The 13,768-nt window shown below is 42.5% G+C and overlaps 1 protein-coding gene across 3 annotated transcripts in view; it reads right to left on the bottom strand.

Annotated features, from left to right (window-relative positions):
* ZNF354C (zinc finger protein 354C) overlaps positions 1-12,505 on the bottom strand; it is a 44,797-nt gene extending 32,292 nt beyond the window's left edge. For 2 of the 3 annotated variants that reach the window (XM_064279258.1, XM_064279259.1), the window contains exons 1-2: positions 12,125-12,505; positions 10,999-11,085 (exon numbers count right to left, since the gene is read on the bottom strand). In XM_064279258.1, the coding sequence (XP_064135328.1) occupies positions 10,999-11,031 (33 nt within the window). In that variant the 5' untranslated portion in view covers positions 11,032-11,085; positions 12,125-12,505. The remainder of the gene's footprint in view (positions 1-10,998; positions 11,086-12,124) is intronic. The other variant, XM_023552200.2, reaches the window with a different exon arrangement.
* Positions 12,506-13,768: the final 1,263 nt, after the last annotated feature.

The raw sequence follows: 13,768 nt of genomic DNA, 5'->3' as shown, positions 1-13,768 counted from the left end.
CTTTGAAGGCCAATGTAGCAGGTGCGGTAGTTTGGGGACCATGGTTTTGGGGGACATCTAAGTCAACTGGCATAATAAAATCTATTAAGAAACATTCTGCATCCCACTTTGGAGAGTGGCTTCTGGGGTCTTAAACGCTAGAGAGCAGCCATCTAAGATGCATCAATTGGTCTCAACCCACCTGGAGCAAAGGAGAATAAAGAACACCAAGGACACAAGGTAATTATGAGCCCAAGAGACAGAAAGTGCCACATAAACCAGAGACTACACCAGTCTGGGATCAGAAGAAATAGATGGTGCCCAGCTACAACCGATGACTGCCCTGACAGGGAACACAACAGAGAACCCCTAAATGAGCAGGAGAGCAATAGGATGCAGACCCCAAATTCTCATAATAAGAACAGACTTAATGCTCTGACTGAGACTAGAAGGACCCCAGTGGTCATGGCCCCCAGTCCTTCTGTTAGCCCAAGACAGGAGCCATTCCCAAAGCCAACTCTTCAGACAGGGATTGGACTAGACAATGGGATAGAAAAAGATGCTGGTGAAGAATGAACTTCTTGGATGAAGTAGACACTTGAGATCATGTTGGCATCTCCTACCTGTAGGGGAGATGAGAAGGTGCAGGGGGTCAGAAGCTGGCGGAATGGACATGAAAAGAGAGAGTGGATGGAAGGAGCACTCTGTCTCATTAGGGGGAGAGCCATTAGGAGTATATATCAAGGTGTATATGAATTTCTACATGAGAGACTGACTTGATTTGTAAACTTTCACTTAAAGCACAATAAAAAAATTTTTTAAAAGAATATATTCCAGAATTCACACCCATGTTCTTTTATTTTTAAACAAAAGGAAAACAGGTGCATGCTAAAGAATACAGAAAGTACAAAAGTACAATGATAGGTTAAGTATTTTCTCCTATCCCAGATTAGCTGGTAGCGCTGGTATCTGAGCCTAGTTCTGCTAGTGTTGGAAAAACTGCAAACTGGATTCAATTGCTAACACTGGACTAAACTGCCACTGCCACAGTGAGGAAGCAAGGCTGGGGTGATGCTGGCAGAATCAGGAAATAGGGAGAAGTAAGTTTTTTCTTGCTCCTCCAGCCCTCCAGTGTCCTCTAGCTTCCTGTATTGGTAGGGCCTTAGTAAGGAGCCAGCCGGTGCAGCAGTAATATAGTTGGCAGAGTCAACTATATTCCTTCCAGAAATGCTTTATGCATGGATACATGTATCCTTTTTAATGGAACAATTCTGAATCTTGTCTTTCCTGTATCTTGAGTTCTTTCTACAGCTGCATGTACAGACCTCATTCTTTTTAAAAAGCTGCATGATATATTCCACCTTATAGATACCACAGCTTATTCAATTATTTCCCTTACTGATGGATATTTAGATGGTTTCTATTATTTGTTATCACAAACAGTGCCCAATGACTATTCTCATACAGAGATCTCTGTGTACACACGCACCTGTATTAATTAATTTCTGGAAACTAAACTATCAGGCCAAAGTACACGTGCATTTTTAATTGAGACAGATGTAGCAGATTTTCCTTTCCAGAGTTGACCACACCAATACACAGCCCATGCCACATGCTCTTCTTAGGACATTAACACTTCTCCCACCAAGAAGTGAGGTCTAGGTTGCCTTCCCTTGAATCTGTGCAAGGACTTCTGAGTGTCATGGCCAATGGAATTCAGTCAAAGTGATGCTGTGTGACTTCCGAGGAAAGGTAATAAAACAATACACTTTACACCTGGCTCACTTCCACTCTTTAGCGCTCCGTGTTCATCTTTGGATCCCAGCCATCATGTTGCAGGCCTAACACTCATGGAGAGATCACATGTAGGTGCTCTATCCAACAGCTCTAGCTAAGGTCTCAGGCGACGGCTAGCATCAACCACCAGACGCGTGAGTGAGACTTAGATGATTCCAGGCCCCACCTGCAAGTCTTCCTGCTGAGACCCAAGACTTTATTCAGTGGAAATAAGCTGTTTCCACCGCCCTTTCTGCAGTCCTGACCCAGAGAAACTGTGCGAGATGATAAATTGTTGCTTCAAGCCACTAAGGTTTGGAGTACTAGATAACTAAATACAGCAGATACTGCCAAATTACCCTTCATTAGAGGTGAAACCATTTTATACTCCCTCCATACAATATATAGCTATGCCTAGTAATTGCTTTTTGCTAGCAACCTTCTGGATCTTCATCAATCTAATAGGTAAAACATGGTATCTTGCTTTGATTTGCATTTTTTAAATTATGAATTATGTTAAGCAGCTTTCCATGTGATTAATGGTCATTTTTTTCCTCCATAGATTATAGTTCATGTTCTTTGCTCATTTTCCTATTGGTTATTCAACTTTTTCTTATTCATTTATTTTAGTTCTTTATGCTTTGATATTATTCCTTCAGCTGTTATATGTTACAAATATTTTATCCCAGTCTGTGATATGTATTTTAATTTTGCTGGATGTCTTCGGAAGGGCAGAGCTTCTAATTTTGTTGTAGTTAAATTTATCAATATTTTCCTTTGTTGTTTCTATATGTTGTACTTGCTTAGAAATGCTCTTGTAGTAGTTATTAAGCTACTGTTTCTCAGCTTTAAACCTACCCTTCTATAGTCTTCTTTATGATGCTGGGGCTGGGACTCTGCCAACTATATTTCTGCTTCGCCAGCTGGCTCCTTACTAGGCTCTACCAATACAGGAAGTTAGAGGAGGCCACAGGGCTGGAGGAGGAAGAAAAAACTTACTTCTCCCTATTTCCTGTTTCTGCCAGCATCACCCCAGCCTTGCTTCCTCACTGTGGCAGTGGCAGTTTAGTCCAGTGCTAGCAGTTGAATCCAGTTTGCAGTTTTTCCAACACTAGCAGAACCAGGCTCAGATACCAGCACTAGACAGCTGGCACCCCCTCCTCAGAAGTCAGGGTCCCAATCCTCCAGGGTCCTTCCCTCCTGTAAGCTCACAAATAACCACACCAACAAGCAATACCCTCTATTCAGAGGTCTGCGTTTTAGCTACGTAAGGGCCCTCCCCTAAGCTTCTAAGTTTTAATAATTCTAACCTCTTCCATTTGTTTCCTTAGTCCTAAGGGTAACAGCTGCTTCCTGCAGTTACTAATGCTGGCAGCTTAGTGTTCTTTTTTTGCCTTTTCAGTTATTTTATACCTGAACAATTCTTTATTTGCTTAAAAAACTGCTATGATTTCTGTCTCCTGACTGAACCCTGACTGATATAGCAGTCTTTACTGAAAATAATTTTTATTGTGCTTTAAGTGAAAGCTTACAAATAAAGTCAGTCTCTCACACAAAAACCCATATACGCCTCGCTACACACTCCCAATTACTCTCCCCCTAATGAGACAGCCTGCTCTCTCCCTCCACTCTCTCTTTTCGTGTCATTTTCACCAGCTTCTAACCCCCTCCACCCTCTCAACTCCCCTCCAGGCAGGAGGTGCCAACATAGTCTCAAGTGTCCACCTGATCCAAGAAGCTCATTCAACACCAGCATCCCTCTCCAACCCACTGTCCAGTCCAATCCATGTCTGAAGAGTTGGCTTCAGGAATGATTCCTGTCCTGGGCCAACTGAAGGTCTGGGAGCAATGATCACCAGGGTCCTTCCAGTCTCAGTCAGACTATTAAGTCTGGTCTTATGAGAATTTGGGGTCTGCATCCCACTGCTCTCCTGCTCCCTCAGGGGTTCTCTGTTGTGTTCCCTGTCAGGGCAGTCATCGGTTGTAGTCGGGCACCATCTAGTTCTTCTGGTCTCAGGGAGATGTAGTCGCTGGTTCATGTGGCCCTTTCTATCTCTTGGGCTTGTAATCACCTTGTGTCCCTGGTGTTCTTCATTCTCCTTTGATGCAGGTGGGCTCAGACCAATTAATGCATCTTAGATGGCTGCTTGCTAGTGTTTAAGACCCCGGACACCATTCTTCAAAGTGGGATGCAGAATGTTTTGTTAATAAATTTTATTATGCCAATTGACTTAGATATCCCCTGAAACCATGGTCCCCAGACCCTGCCCCTGTTACGCTGGGCTTCGAAGCATTCAGTGTATTCAGGAAACTTCTTTGCTTTTGGTTTAGTCCAATTGTGCTGACCTCCCCTGTATTGTGTGCTGTCTTTCCCTTCACCTGAAGTAGTTCTTATCTACTATCTAATTAGTGAATACCCCTCTCCCGTCCTCCCCCCTCTCGTAACCACAAAAGAATGTTTTCTCAGTTTAAACTATTTCTCAAGTTCTTATAATAGTTGAAAATAATTTTTAAAAATGTGTTTCCACTCTTCAGACAGGAACTGGACTGGAATAGGGGATGGAAAATGATATTGGTGAAGAATGAGCTTCTTGGATCAAGTGGACACACGGGACTATGTTGGCATCTCCTGTCTAGAGGGGGGATGAGAGGGCAGAGGGGGCCAGAAGCTACCCGAATGGCCAAGAGTAGAGAGAGTGGAGGGAAGAGCTGTGCTGTCTCATTGGAGGGAGACCAATTAGGAGCGTATGGCGAGGTGTGTGTAAATTTTTGTATGAGAGACTGATCTGATTTGTAAACTTGCTCTGAAAGTATAATTAAAAAAAAAAATGCTTCCATACATATTCTAAGAAATAAAATTGGGATCATACTATATGTATTATCCTATAGCCTGCATTTTCCTACTGACATACATATACTTCCATGTCAAAAATACAACTCTACTTGATCATTCAAAATTGCTATGTAACTGAATTAGCAGAAGAGGATAGAGCACAGCAGAACTATCTGAATAATGGCTGAGAATTTTCCGAACTTAATAACAGACACCAAACCACAGCCCCAGGAAGCTCAGAGAATAGCAAGCAGGATAAATACCAAAAATCTACATGTAGGCATATCATTTTCAAACTGCAGAAAAGCAAAGAAGAAAAAATTTTGAAAGGAGCCAGAAAATAAAACAAAACAAACATCTCACCTACAGAGGAACATGGATAAGAATTATATCAAATTTTCTCAACAGAAATCATGCAAAAAAAGAGTGAAGTTGAAATATTTCAAGTGTTAAAAACCAAAACAAACAAACAAGAACATAAAAACACCAACTAGAATTCTATATCCAGTGAAATTACCCTTCAAAAAGGATAAAGACTTTCTCAGGGAAACAAAAACTGATGGAACTCCTCACCAGCAGACCTGCTCTATAAGAAATATTAAAAGAAGTTTTTCAGGGAGAAAGAAAATCATATTGGTCATAAACTTGAATCTACATAAAGGAAGAGCACTGGAGAGGGAAGGTTGTTATGTGCTATCAAGTTGATTCCAACTCATAGTGACCCAATGTGACAGAGTAGCACTGCCCCATAGGGTTTGGTTTCCTAGGCTATAATCTTTACCAGAGAAGATCGCCAGGACTTTTCTCCTGTGGACCCAATGGTCTTTCGAACTGCTGATCTTTCAGTTAGCAGCCAAGTGCTTTAACCACTGTGTCACCAGGCCTCCTTGGAAAAGGAATAAATCCAAGTACAATAAAATCTTTTATTTTTCTTATTCTTATTTGATCTAACAGACAATTGTTTAAAGTAATAATGGTAACAACATATTAGGTGATTATAGCATATAAATCAAACCAAACCCACTGCTGTTAAGTGGACTGCGATTCACAGCAACCCTATAGGACAGAGTAGAACTGCCCCACAGGGTTTCCAAGGAATGGCTGCTGGATTTGAACCACAGACTTTTTGGTTAGCAGCCAAGCTCTTCTTAACCACTTCGCCACCAGGGCTCCAATTATAGCATATGGATGAGTGCAATTAATTATAATAATGTGATCAGGGATGGGTAGGAGGAATTAGTAAAACTCTGCTGTAAGGTATCTGCACTACCTGTGAAGTAGTATACTTTTATATGAAGATGGACTTAGATTAGCTGTAAATGTATATTGCAGATTGCAAGACAACCACTAAAAACAATTAAAAAGAAGTATGATTGATATACGTTGCTGTTAGGCGCCATCGAGTCAATTTTTGACTCATAGTGATTCCATGTGACAGTATAGAACTGCCCCACAGGGTTTTCAGGGTCATAATCTAGAAAGGGAGCAGCTCACCAGCTCCTTCTCCCACACAGCTGCTGGGTGGGTTCAAGCCACCAGTCTTTTGGTTACCAGCCAAACCCTTAACCAGTGCACCAACAGGGCTCCTCTGACTGATATAGACAGAGAGTAAAACAATCAACAGTTGCCAGGGTTTAAAGAAGGGGGAAGAAAGGGGCTTGAATAGGTGAAACACTGACAATTTTTTAGGGTAGTGAAATCATTCTGTATAATAATTTGACACTGCATTTGTCAAATCCATAGAGCTTTAAAGCACAAGGAGTGAACCTTAATGTATGAAAATTTTTAAGGCACCACTTGTAGGAGGTCAGGGGATCGAGGCATGGATTGTCACAAAAGATTCAAATTATATTACAAATATATAAAACTATCTCACTGAAGGGGGTGAGGAAAAAGGTGCTGATTTAAGACATTTTGAAAACGAGTAGAATCTCTAAGACCAGAGACAAAAGGAACAGTACAAAAGCACTGTACTCGGGTTGATAAAGTTGTTCCCCATGAGGTTACAGGGGGATGGGTTAGCAATTCAGATACTACTATACCTGTATAGCAGAATTGAACAGTTAAGTAGATAAATGGATGGTAGATGGTAAGAGCCAGATTTATCACTACCGGAATAGGGGTTTACAGATAAGGAAGAGAAGGAGGCTAGAATGGTTCATGAGGTAATGGATTAGAGTTGGAGACAGCAGCATGAACTCAGGTGTAGCTTCATATAGATACAGATGGTTACATATAGAAAAATTTATAAATATATTTACATACACAGGTTAGTGTGTACACATATCACCTTGCTTTCTCAGCTGAGAGAGTCTAAAAGCAAAGACATCCCAGTTTCAATGAGCAAACCCAGGGCCCAGATATTGTTTTCTAATACCATTCTTCAATATATAAAACCAGGGTTCCTTGAGGAAATGGCTGATTGTAGGATGGGGCCAAGAAATACACAAGATAAACCTGGAGCATCTGGTAGTGACAAGAAAGTAAGGAAGTGCTAACATACACACACAGATTGATGGGGTTAAGTCAAAGGGATAAAAGAGCCAACTGAAAAAGTATCCAATGGCCACACGTGGAACAATATGAGCAACAAATTAAAGTAGTACTGAATTATAACCCAAGGTAAAAAATAAATATCTATTAGTCCATACTGATATAAATAAATGATTGACTAAATAAATGAAGGAAAAGAGATAAGTCCTCTGTGCAGATTTCCAAATGAGATACTCCACCCTCAAGGAGGTGAAGCATAACTTCCCACTCCTTAAGTGCATGATACATACAGTGACTTCCTTCCGAAGAACACACTATGGGAAGGTAGGAAAAAAAAAAGAGTAAGTTTATGGTAGAAAAACATGACAAAGGTCAACCATGTGATCCAGGTCAACACCAACAGTGACAAGTCACGTTGACAGTATGTTCCCTTGATATAATGAGAATGATGCTTTAGTTCTGTGATCTCCCTTCCAAAAACCCATAACCTCAGTCTAATAATGAGAAAAACATCAGACAAATCCCACTAGAGGAGCATTTTGCAAAATACCTGACCACTAGTCCTCAAAACTACCAAGATTATCAAAAACAAGGCAAGTCTGAGAAACTGTCAGAGCCAAGAAGAGCCCAACTAAAAGTAATAAGGTATCCTGGGATGGGATCCTGGAACAGAAAAAGGGGATTAGGTAAAAACTAAAGAAATTTGACAAAGTATGAACTTTAGTTAATAATAATGTATCAATATCAGTTCATTATTCTAACTAATGTATCATATTAATATAATAATGTAACACAATGTTAATAATAGGAGAAACTGGGTTCAGGGTAGGTGGTAACTCTGTATTATCTCTGCAATTTTTCTTTAAACCTGAAACTGTTCTATAAGATAAAGATTAGTTTTAAAATAAGTGACAATACAAAAACAAGTACTGATTGATTGTAGACAAAGATTAACAAACTATAAGCAATCAACCTCAAGTTCCAGGTATCTTTTCCCCAGAATTATATATTATAATGAAACAGAGTAATACGTTTAAAATCTGTGAAGATCCTTTTTCCAAAAATTATGCTTGCTTGCTGTTTAGTGTTTCCAATGCACAGCTGAGAGAAATTTGTCTCTCAGTGCCCTGAATGAGGAAAGATGTTGAGGTTGGGTATTACCAATGAACTGACATGGGTAATGAGACCAAAGAGAGCTGTGATAGGGTCACCTCAGGTTCCAAGGACATTTGATCAAAAGGGTTACATACTGAATTGTTGTTGCTGTTGTTGTGTCCCATCAAGGAAATTCCAACTAATAGTCACCCAGTGTGACAGAGTAGAGCTCCCCTATAGGGTTTCCAAGGCTATAATCTTTACAGAAGCAGATTGCCAGGGTCTTTTCTCCCACAGAGAGGCTGGTGGGTTCAAACCGCCACCCTTACAATTAGCAGCTGTGCACTTAACCATTGCACCACCAGGGCTCCTTACATATTGAACTGGCTATCCACAAAAAAAAAAACTGGTTCTGGTTTGCAAACAAACTCCTCTACATCTGCCCTTAGCTAAAACAAGTTGGGGGTGGTGGAAAAAACTCAGACAGTGAAGAGTTCTACCTTTGGGCAGAGGGAAGCCCAGGTAATAGCTGGGTATTACTTTGCACTGCAGTTTGGCTGGTCTTTATCTCTCGGTTTCCTGAAATGTCCATCTCCTTGTAATTAAAGAATCAAAGTAAACTCTGGCCTAGTGAGGAGAGCCAAAAAAACCAAACCCATTGCTCTTGAGTTTATTCCGACTCACAGCAACCCTAAGTACAGAGGAAAGCTGCCCCACAGGGTTTTCAAGGTTGTAAATCCTCACAGAGCAGACTGCCATACCTTTCTCCCATGGAGTGGCTAGTGGGTTCAAACTGCCAATCTTTCAGTTAGCGGCTGAGTGCTTTAACCACTGTGTCATCAGGTGCTCCTTCTAGTGAGGACCATCATCCCAAATTTTGACAGGTCCTAATACTGATGATAATGATGATGATACTAACAAATGCATTTATGACACTGATGTATCAAGCACTGTTTTCAGCACTTTACAAGTACTTTCTTGGAACATAATGCTAACAGTATAAACTGCTTAGTCTGGTTCAAAAGCCAGCTGTGTGACTTTGATCAAGTTACTTTCTTTTCTGTGCCTCAGTGTTCTCATATGTAAAATGCAGATATGAAGAGTACTCTTATAAGAATTAAATGAATTAATACGTGAAAAAAATATTTTGCACGTAACAATACACAGTACCTGGTACAGAGTAAAGGTGTAAATGTGTTTTTAAGTATTAATGTTCACACCAATTCTATGAGGTATATTATTAGCCCGACTTACAAATAAGGAAATTATGCATGGAGAAATAAATAGGTTGCTCAAGGTCATTATCTACAGCTTGGATGTGAACCTATGTAGACCTAGCAATCTACTTCTGTAAAGATTAAACCCGTAAACCAAACCTGTTGCTGTCGAGTAGAAGCTGACTCATAGAAACCTTATGGTGCAGTTCTACTGTCATATGGGGTTGCTGTGAGTTGGGATCGACTCAAAAACACCGAACAACAACAGTCAAATTTCAGAGTCCTTATTTTCAATCTCAACACCAAACAACAACAGTCAAACTTCAGAGTCCTTATTTTCAATCAGTCAGCTAGCACTACTTTCTGGAAAAGTAGCCAATGAAATACAGGGAGTCAGAGATTATATTCTAGAGGCTTTGGGTATGGCAGAATGGTAAATCCACAGAAGGGAGGAAATCAGGAAAGGCAACTGGTATTGGAGGAAAGATGGGACTTCCACACTGAAATGTTTAATAAGGGCTTGGGAATGACCAAGTGGAGCTCCAGGAAAAAGATCAGGCCTAAGGACAGAGATTTGGGAAAAATTCTTAGAAAGGTAATGAAAATGTTATCTCCAAAGGGGAAAGGACAAAATAGGGCCCAGGAGGACAGTATGAAGTAGCAGGGAAAAAAAGAATCAGAGAAGGATATGGAGGCATTGGTTGGACAGGTAAGAGGAAAATTTAGGCAGTTTAACATTACAAGTACACTAGGGAGAGGAATTCCTGAAGAAGAGTGAAAACGTCAGGGAAGGCTCCAGCCCCCTGTCCTCTCTGGTGCCAGCCTCAGAGCCCTAGCCACAGTGGGCTCCTTTGGGGATTCTTTTAGTCTTCTCTAACCACTAATCAATCCTGACCTTCAACCAAACCAAACCAAACCCAGTGCCGTCGAGTCAATTCCGACTCATAGCTACCCTATAGGACAGGGTAGAACTGCCCCATAGAGTTTCCAAGGAGCGCCTGGCAGACTTGAGCTGCCGACCCTTTGGTTAGCAGCCATAGCACTTAACCACTATGCCACCAGGGTTTCCCCTGACCTTCAAAATCAGCTCTAAATGACCCTGTTTCTAGGATGTTTTCCCTGAATCTTCTTGGACATTTAATTGTGTTTTCTTAGACTAGCCCCATGATCTCCTCAAAGACAGAAATAACATCTTTCCTCTTTGTATCCCCAGTGCCTTGCACAGTATCCTGTACATAGCAGGTGCTCAATAAATGTTTGTTGAGAGACATCTTTGGCCCTCCCATGTCTTTGTCCCAAATGAGACTATAACCTTTGTGAAGAGACAGACTATGTCTAATACTCCATACTCATCACCACACACTTTTTGAGGCAGAAAGGGTATGTTCACAGCTGATTTAATTTTTGGTCAAGAAGGGAGAGTGGGGACAAAGGAAGCATATTTCTTGCAGCCCGTTGATAAGCCCAGGGTCCTGGGAAAAACTTGAGAGGTTCTGGAGTCTCCACCGGGAAATCAGATAGAAAAGTCCCTGGACAAAGAATGGAAACATGTCCACCATCTCTGAACCCAGAAGGCAATTCATGAAAAAGACAAGCTTCACTTACTGTCACCAGTGCAGGCACCAAGTCCATGGCCATTCCTTCCTTCTTATTTTTCTTGTCAAGGGAGAGCAGAGTGCTGCCAAGGCAAGTCTGCAGAGGAAAATGATGTTATGAGGAACTTTGGTGTCAAGGAACTGCTTGGGAAGAGCAAGTTACAACCATCCGTAATGTCTATCAGGTCCCAACAAAGCCATGCCACATAAAAAATCCAATCCAAGTAAAAAGGGGGCTTCTAAAGCCAGTGTAGCTCTAAGACAATTTGCCAATCTCCATCCCTTCCCCTGCCACAAATACACCAGCCAGATTGTTGCTCAGATGCCTAAATACAAATCCACAGCCTCCACCTCTTACAGCATCCACAGCTAGAACTAGCCCCCCCGCCCCGCCCCATACAAACATGCCAATTGGGAGGGGCAGGAAGCCCACCTGCCTTACAGAGAGTCAGGTATGAGGGCATCTGGAGCAACAAGACACGTGTCAGGGAAGGGCTTTGTTCACAGCTGCCTGGGCTGATTGCTGGAGTTTGCAGTTGGCTCCTCAGGGTGCAGCACCTGCCTGAGAGCTCTGTATGCTCAGCATGTTGCCTGAATCTCCAGCTGGGCACTCTCAGCCAGAGGGAAGCTGTTGTAGAAGTAATGGTAGCGCTATATGATGCACACCTTCTTCACCAGCAATCTTCAGTGCTTTTCATGTGTTATTTATAATCTAAACAACTTACAAGTATTGCTACCCCATTTTACAGATGTGAGGCTGAGAACCATGCAGCTTTGGCGACTTGCCCAAAGCCACAAAAATGTAAATAGTAGAAACAGAAGAGAATCCTGGCCCAAGTCCAAATCCAAGTCGACAAATTACTTGGCCACTCTGTGCCTCAGTTTCTTCTTCTGTAAAATTGAAACAATAGTCGTATAGACAACCTATCAGTTGTTTGAGGATTAAATGAGTTAATTCATTGAAGGCGCTAGACTACTGCCCGACACGAATCAAGTTCTCTATAGGTACTGGCTTCTGTCGTTTGCTTCCATTATGTCTGTCTCACTGAGAAATCCAAGGGGGAGGGGAACAGCCATAAAAGGCTCAGGCGCCCATACCAGGCCCAGCCACCCTTACAGTATCGCCATCGACTTACCACCAGATCACCTGGCAGGAGCGCTCCCGCCCCGCGTCCGCGTGAGGCCCCACAGGGGACAGCGGCCTGGCCAACACGCGACCGCGCGCCTCCTGACCGACCGGCCGCGCGGCCGTCTCCCGGCGTCCGCGCCAATCCCCTCGCTGCCTTGGGCCTGTCACAGACGCCCCGCCGCTCCCCACCGAGACTCCGCACGCCGCCTCATTCAAAGAGGCTCTGGCTCGGACCACAGCCCGGAAGAGACAGCTGGGACCTTCGCAGCCCTAGATGGGTCGCCCTGGCGGAACCAGGGTCACCCACGAACCGAGCCCGCAGAAAGCCGGCGAGCTGTCCTCGCCGACCCCCGAACGCAATTAGCACTACGACTCCCGGCATGCCTCGGACCGCACGCCGACTACGTTTCCCAGAGCACGGCGCGGCGGCTTCTGGGAAATGAACATCCTGACCCCTCACAAGCCTTCGGGTTTTACGGGGAAGAGGGCTGTGAGAGCAGGGGCCGTAGTGGATGTTAGGGCTAACGTACAAATAAGGCACACGGTTTCCTCCAACATGCCGGAATCACAAGTGCTGCCAGTGGCACCCAAGTCAGCCGGCAGACTTGTTTTGTTTACAGGGAAGATGATTTAGAAAAAAACTACACCCGAATTTAGATGCCTATGGAAGATTAGTGTGCCCTAGCACCCAACATTCGTTATGACCTTTTTTTTTTAGTAGTTAAAAACTGTACTATACACAAAGAAAATGTATGCATAGTTACAGCTTAAAATTAATACAACGAATACCCACATACGCAACATTGCTTACAAAAGATAACTTTACAAGAATCTTGGAAGCCACGTCCACAATGCTCCGCAGTTATTTTCTGCAATTGGGTTAAGCATTCTCTTGCTTAACTTGATGGTTACCCCGTGTGTATGAGTCCCTAAACAATAAGCGTTTACACTTGCAGGTTTTTGATCTTTAAATCATCAGAATCTCCTATACATGTTCTTCTGTGACTTCTTTTATTTGCTAAACATTAACACTTTAGATTCATCATCTTGATTCATGCAGAGTTCATTAATTTTCACTGCTGTATAGGATTCCATCATTCATTCATCCAGCAAATGCCTTGTGTCAGGCATGGGTCTAAATGCTAGAGATACACCAGTAACAAAAACTGGCAAAAAAAACCTCTGCATTCATGCAGCTTAAATTCTACTGGAGGAGACAGAAGTGAGATAACATGAAAAATAAATAGTATGATTTTAGATAGCGATGAGTGCTAGGAAGAAGAGCGAGAAAGGGGAACAGGAACTCTTGGTGAGAGGCGGCTGTTGTGATTTTAGACAACGTGGTTTGGAAAGGTTTCCCTGAGAAAGTGACATTGGAAGAAAGACCTGCAGAAGATGAGAAGTGAACCAAGTATCCGCAAGAAGGGCTTTCTGGCAGAATGAAAAGCAGATTCAAAGGCCTTGAGGTGGTAGCATACCTGGCCTGTTCAAAGAGCAATAAGGATACTGTTGCTGAAGCAGAGAGTACTAGGGAGAGAGTGGTGGGAGATCAGAGACAAGGGGTGCAGAATAGTAGTCATTATGTACTTATTAGTCATCATGTCACTTGTTTTTACTCTGAATGAGAAGGCAATGGAAAGACACTCTGACA

The sequence above is a fragment of the Loxodonta africana genome, chromosome 2, assembly GCF_030014295.1.
Source record: "Loxodonta africana isolate mLoxAfr1 chromosome 2, mLoxAfr1.hap2, whole genome shotgun sequence".
Taxonomy (NCBI): domain Eukaryota; kingdom Metazoa; phylum Chordata; class Mammalia; order Proboscidea; family Elephantidae; genus Loxodonta; species Loxodonta africana.
This window is presented reverse-complemented; position numbering and strand designations above follow the sequence as displayed.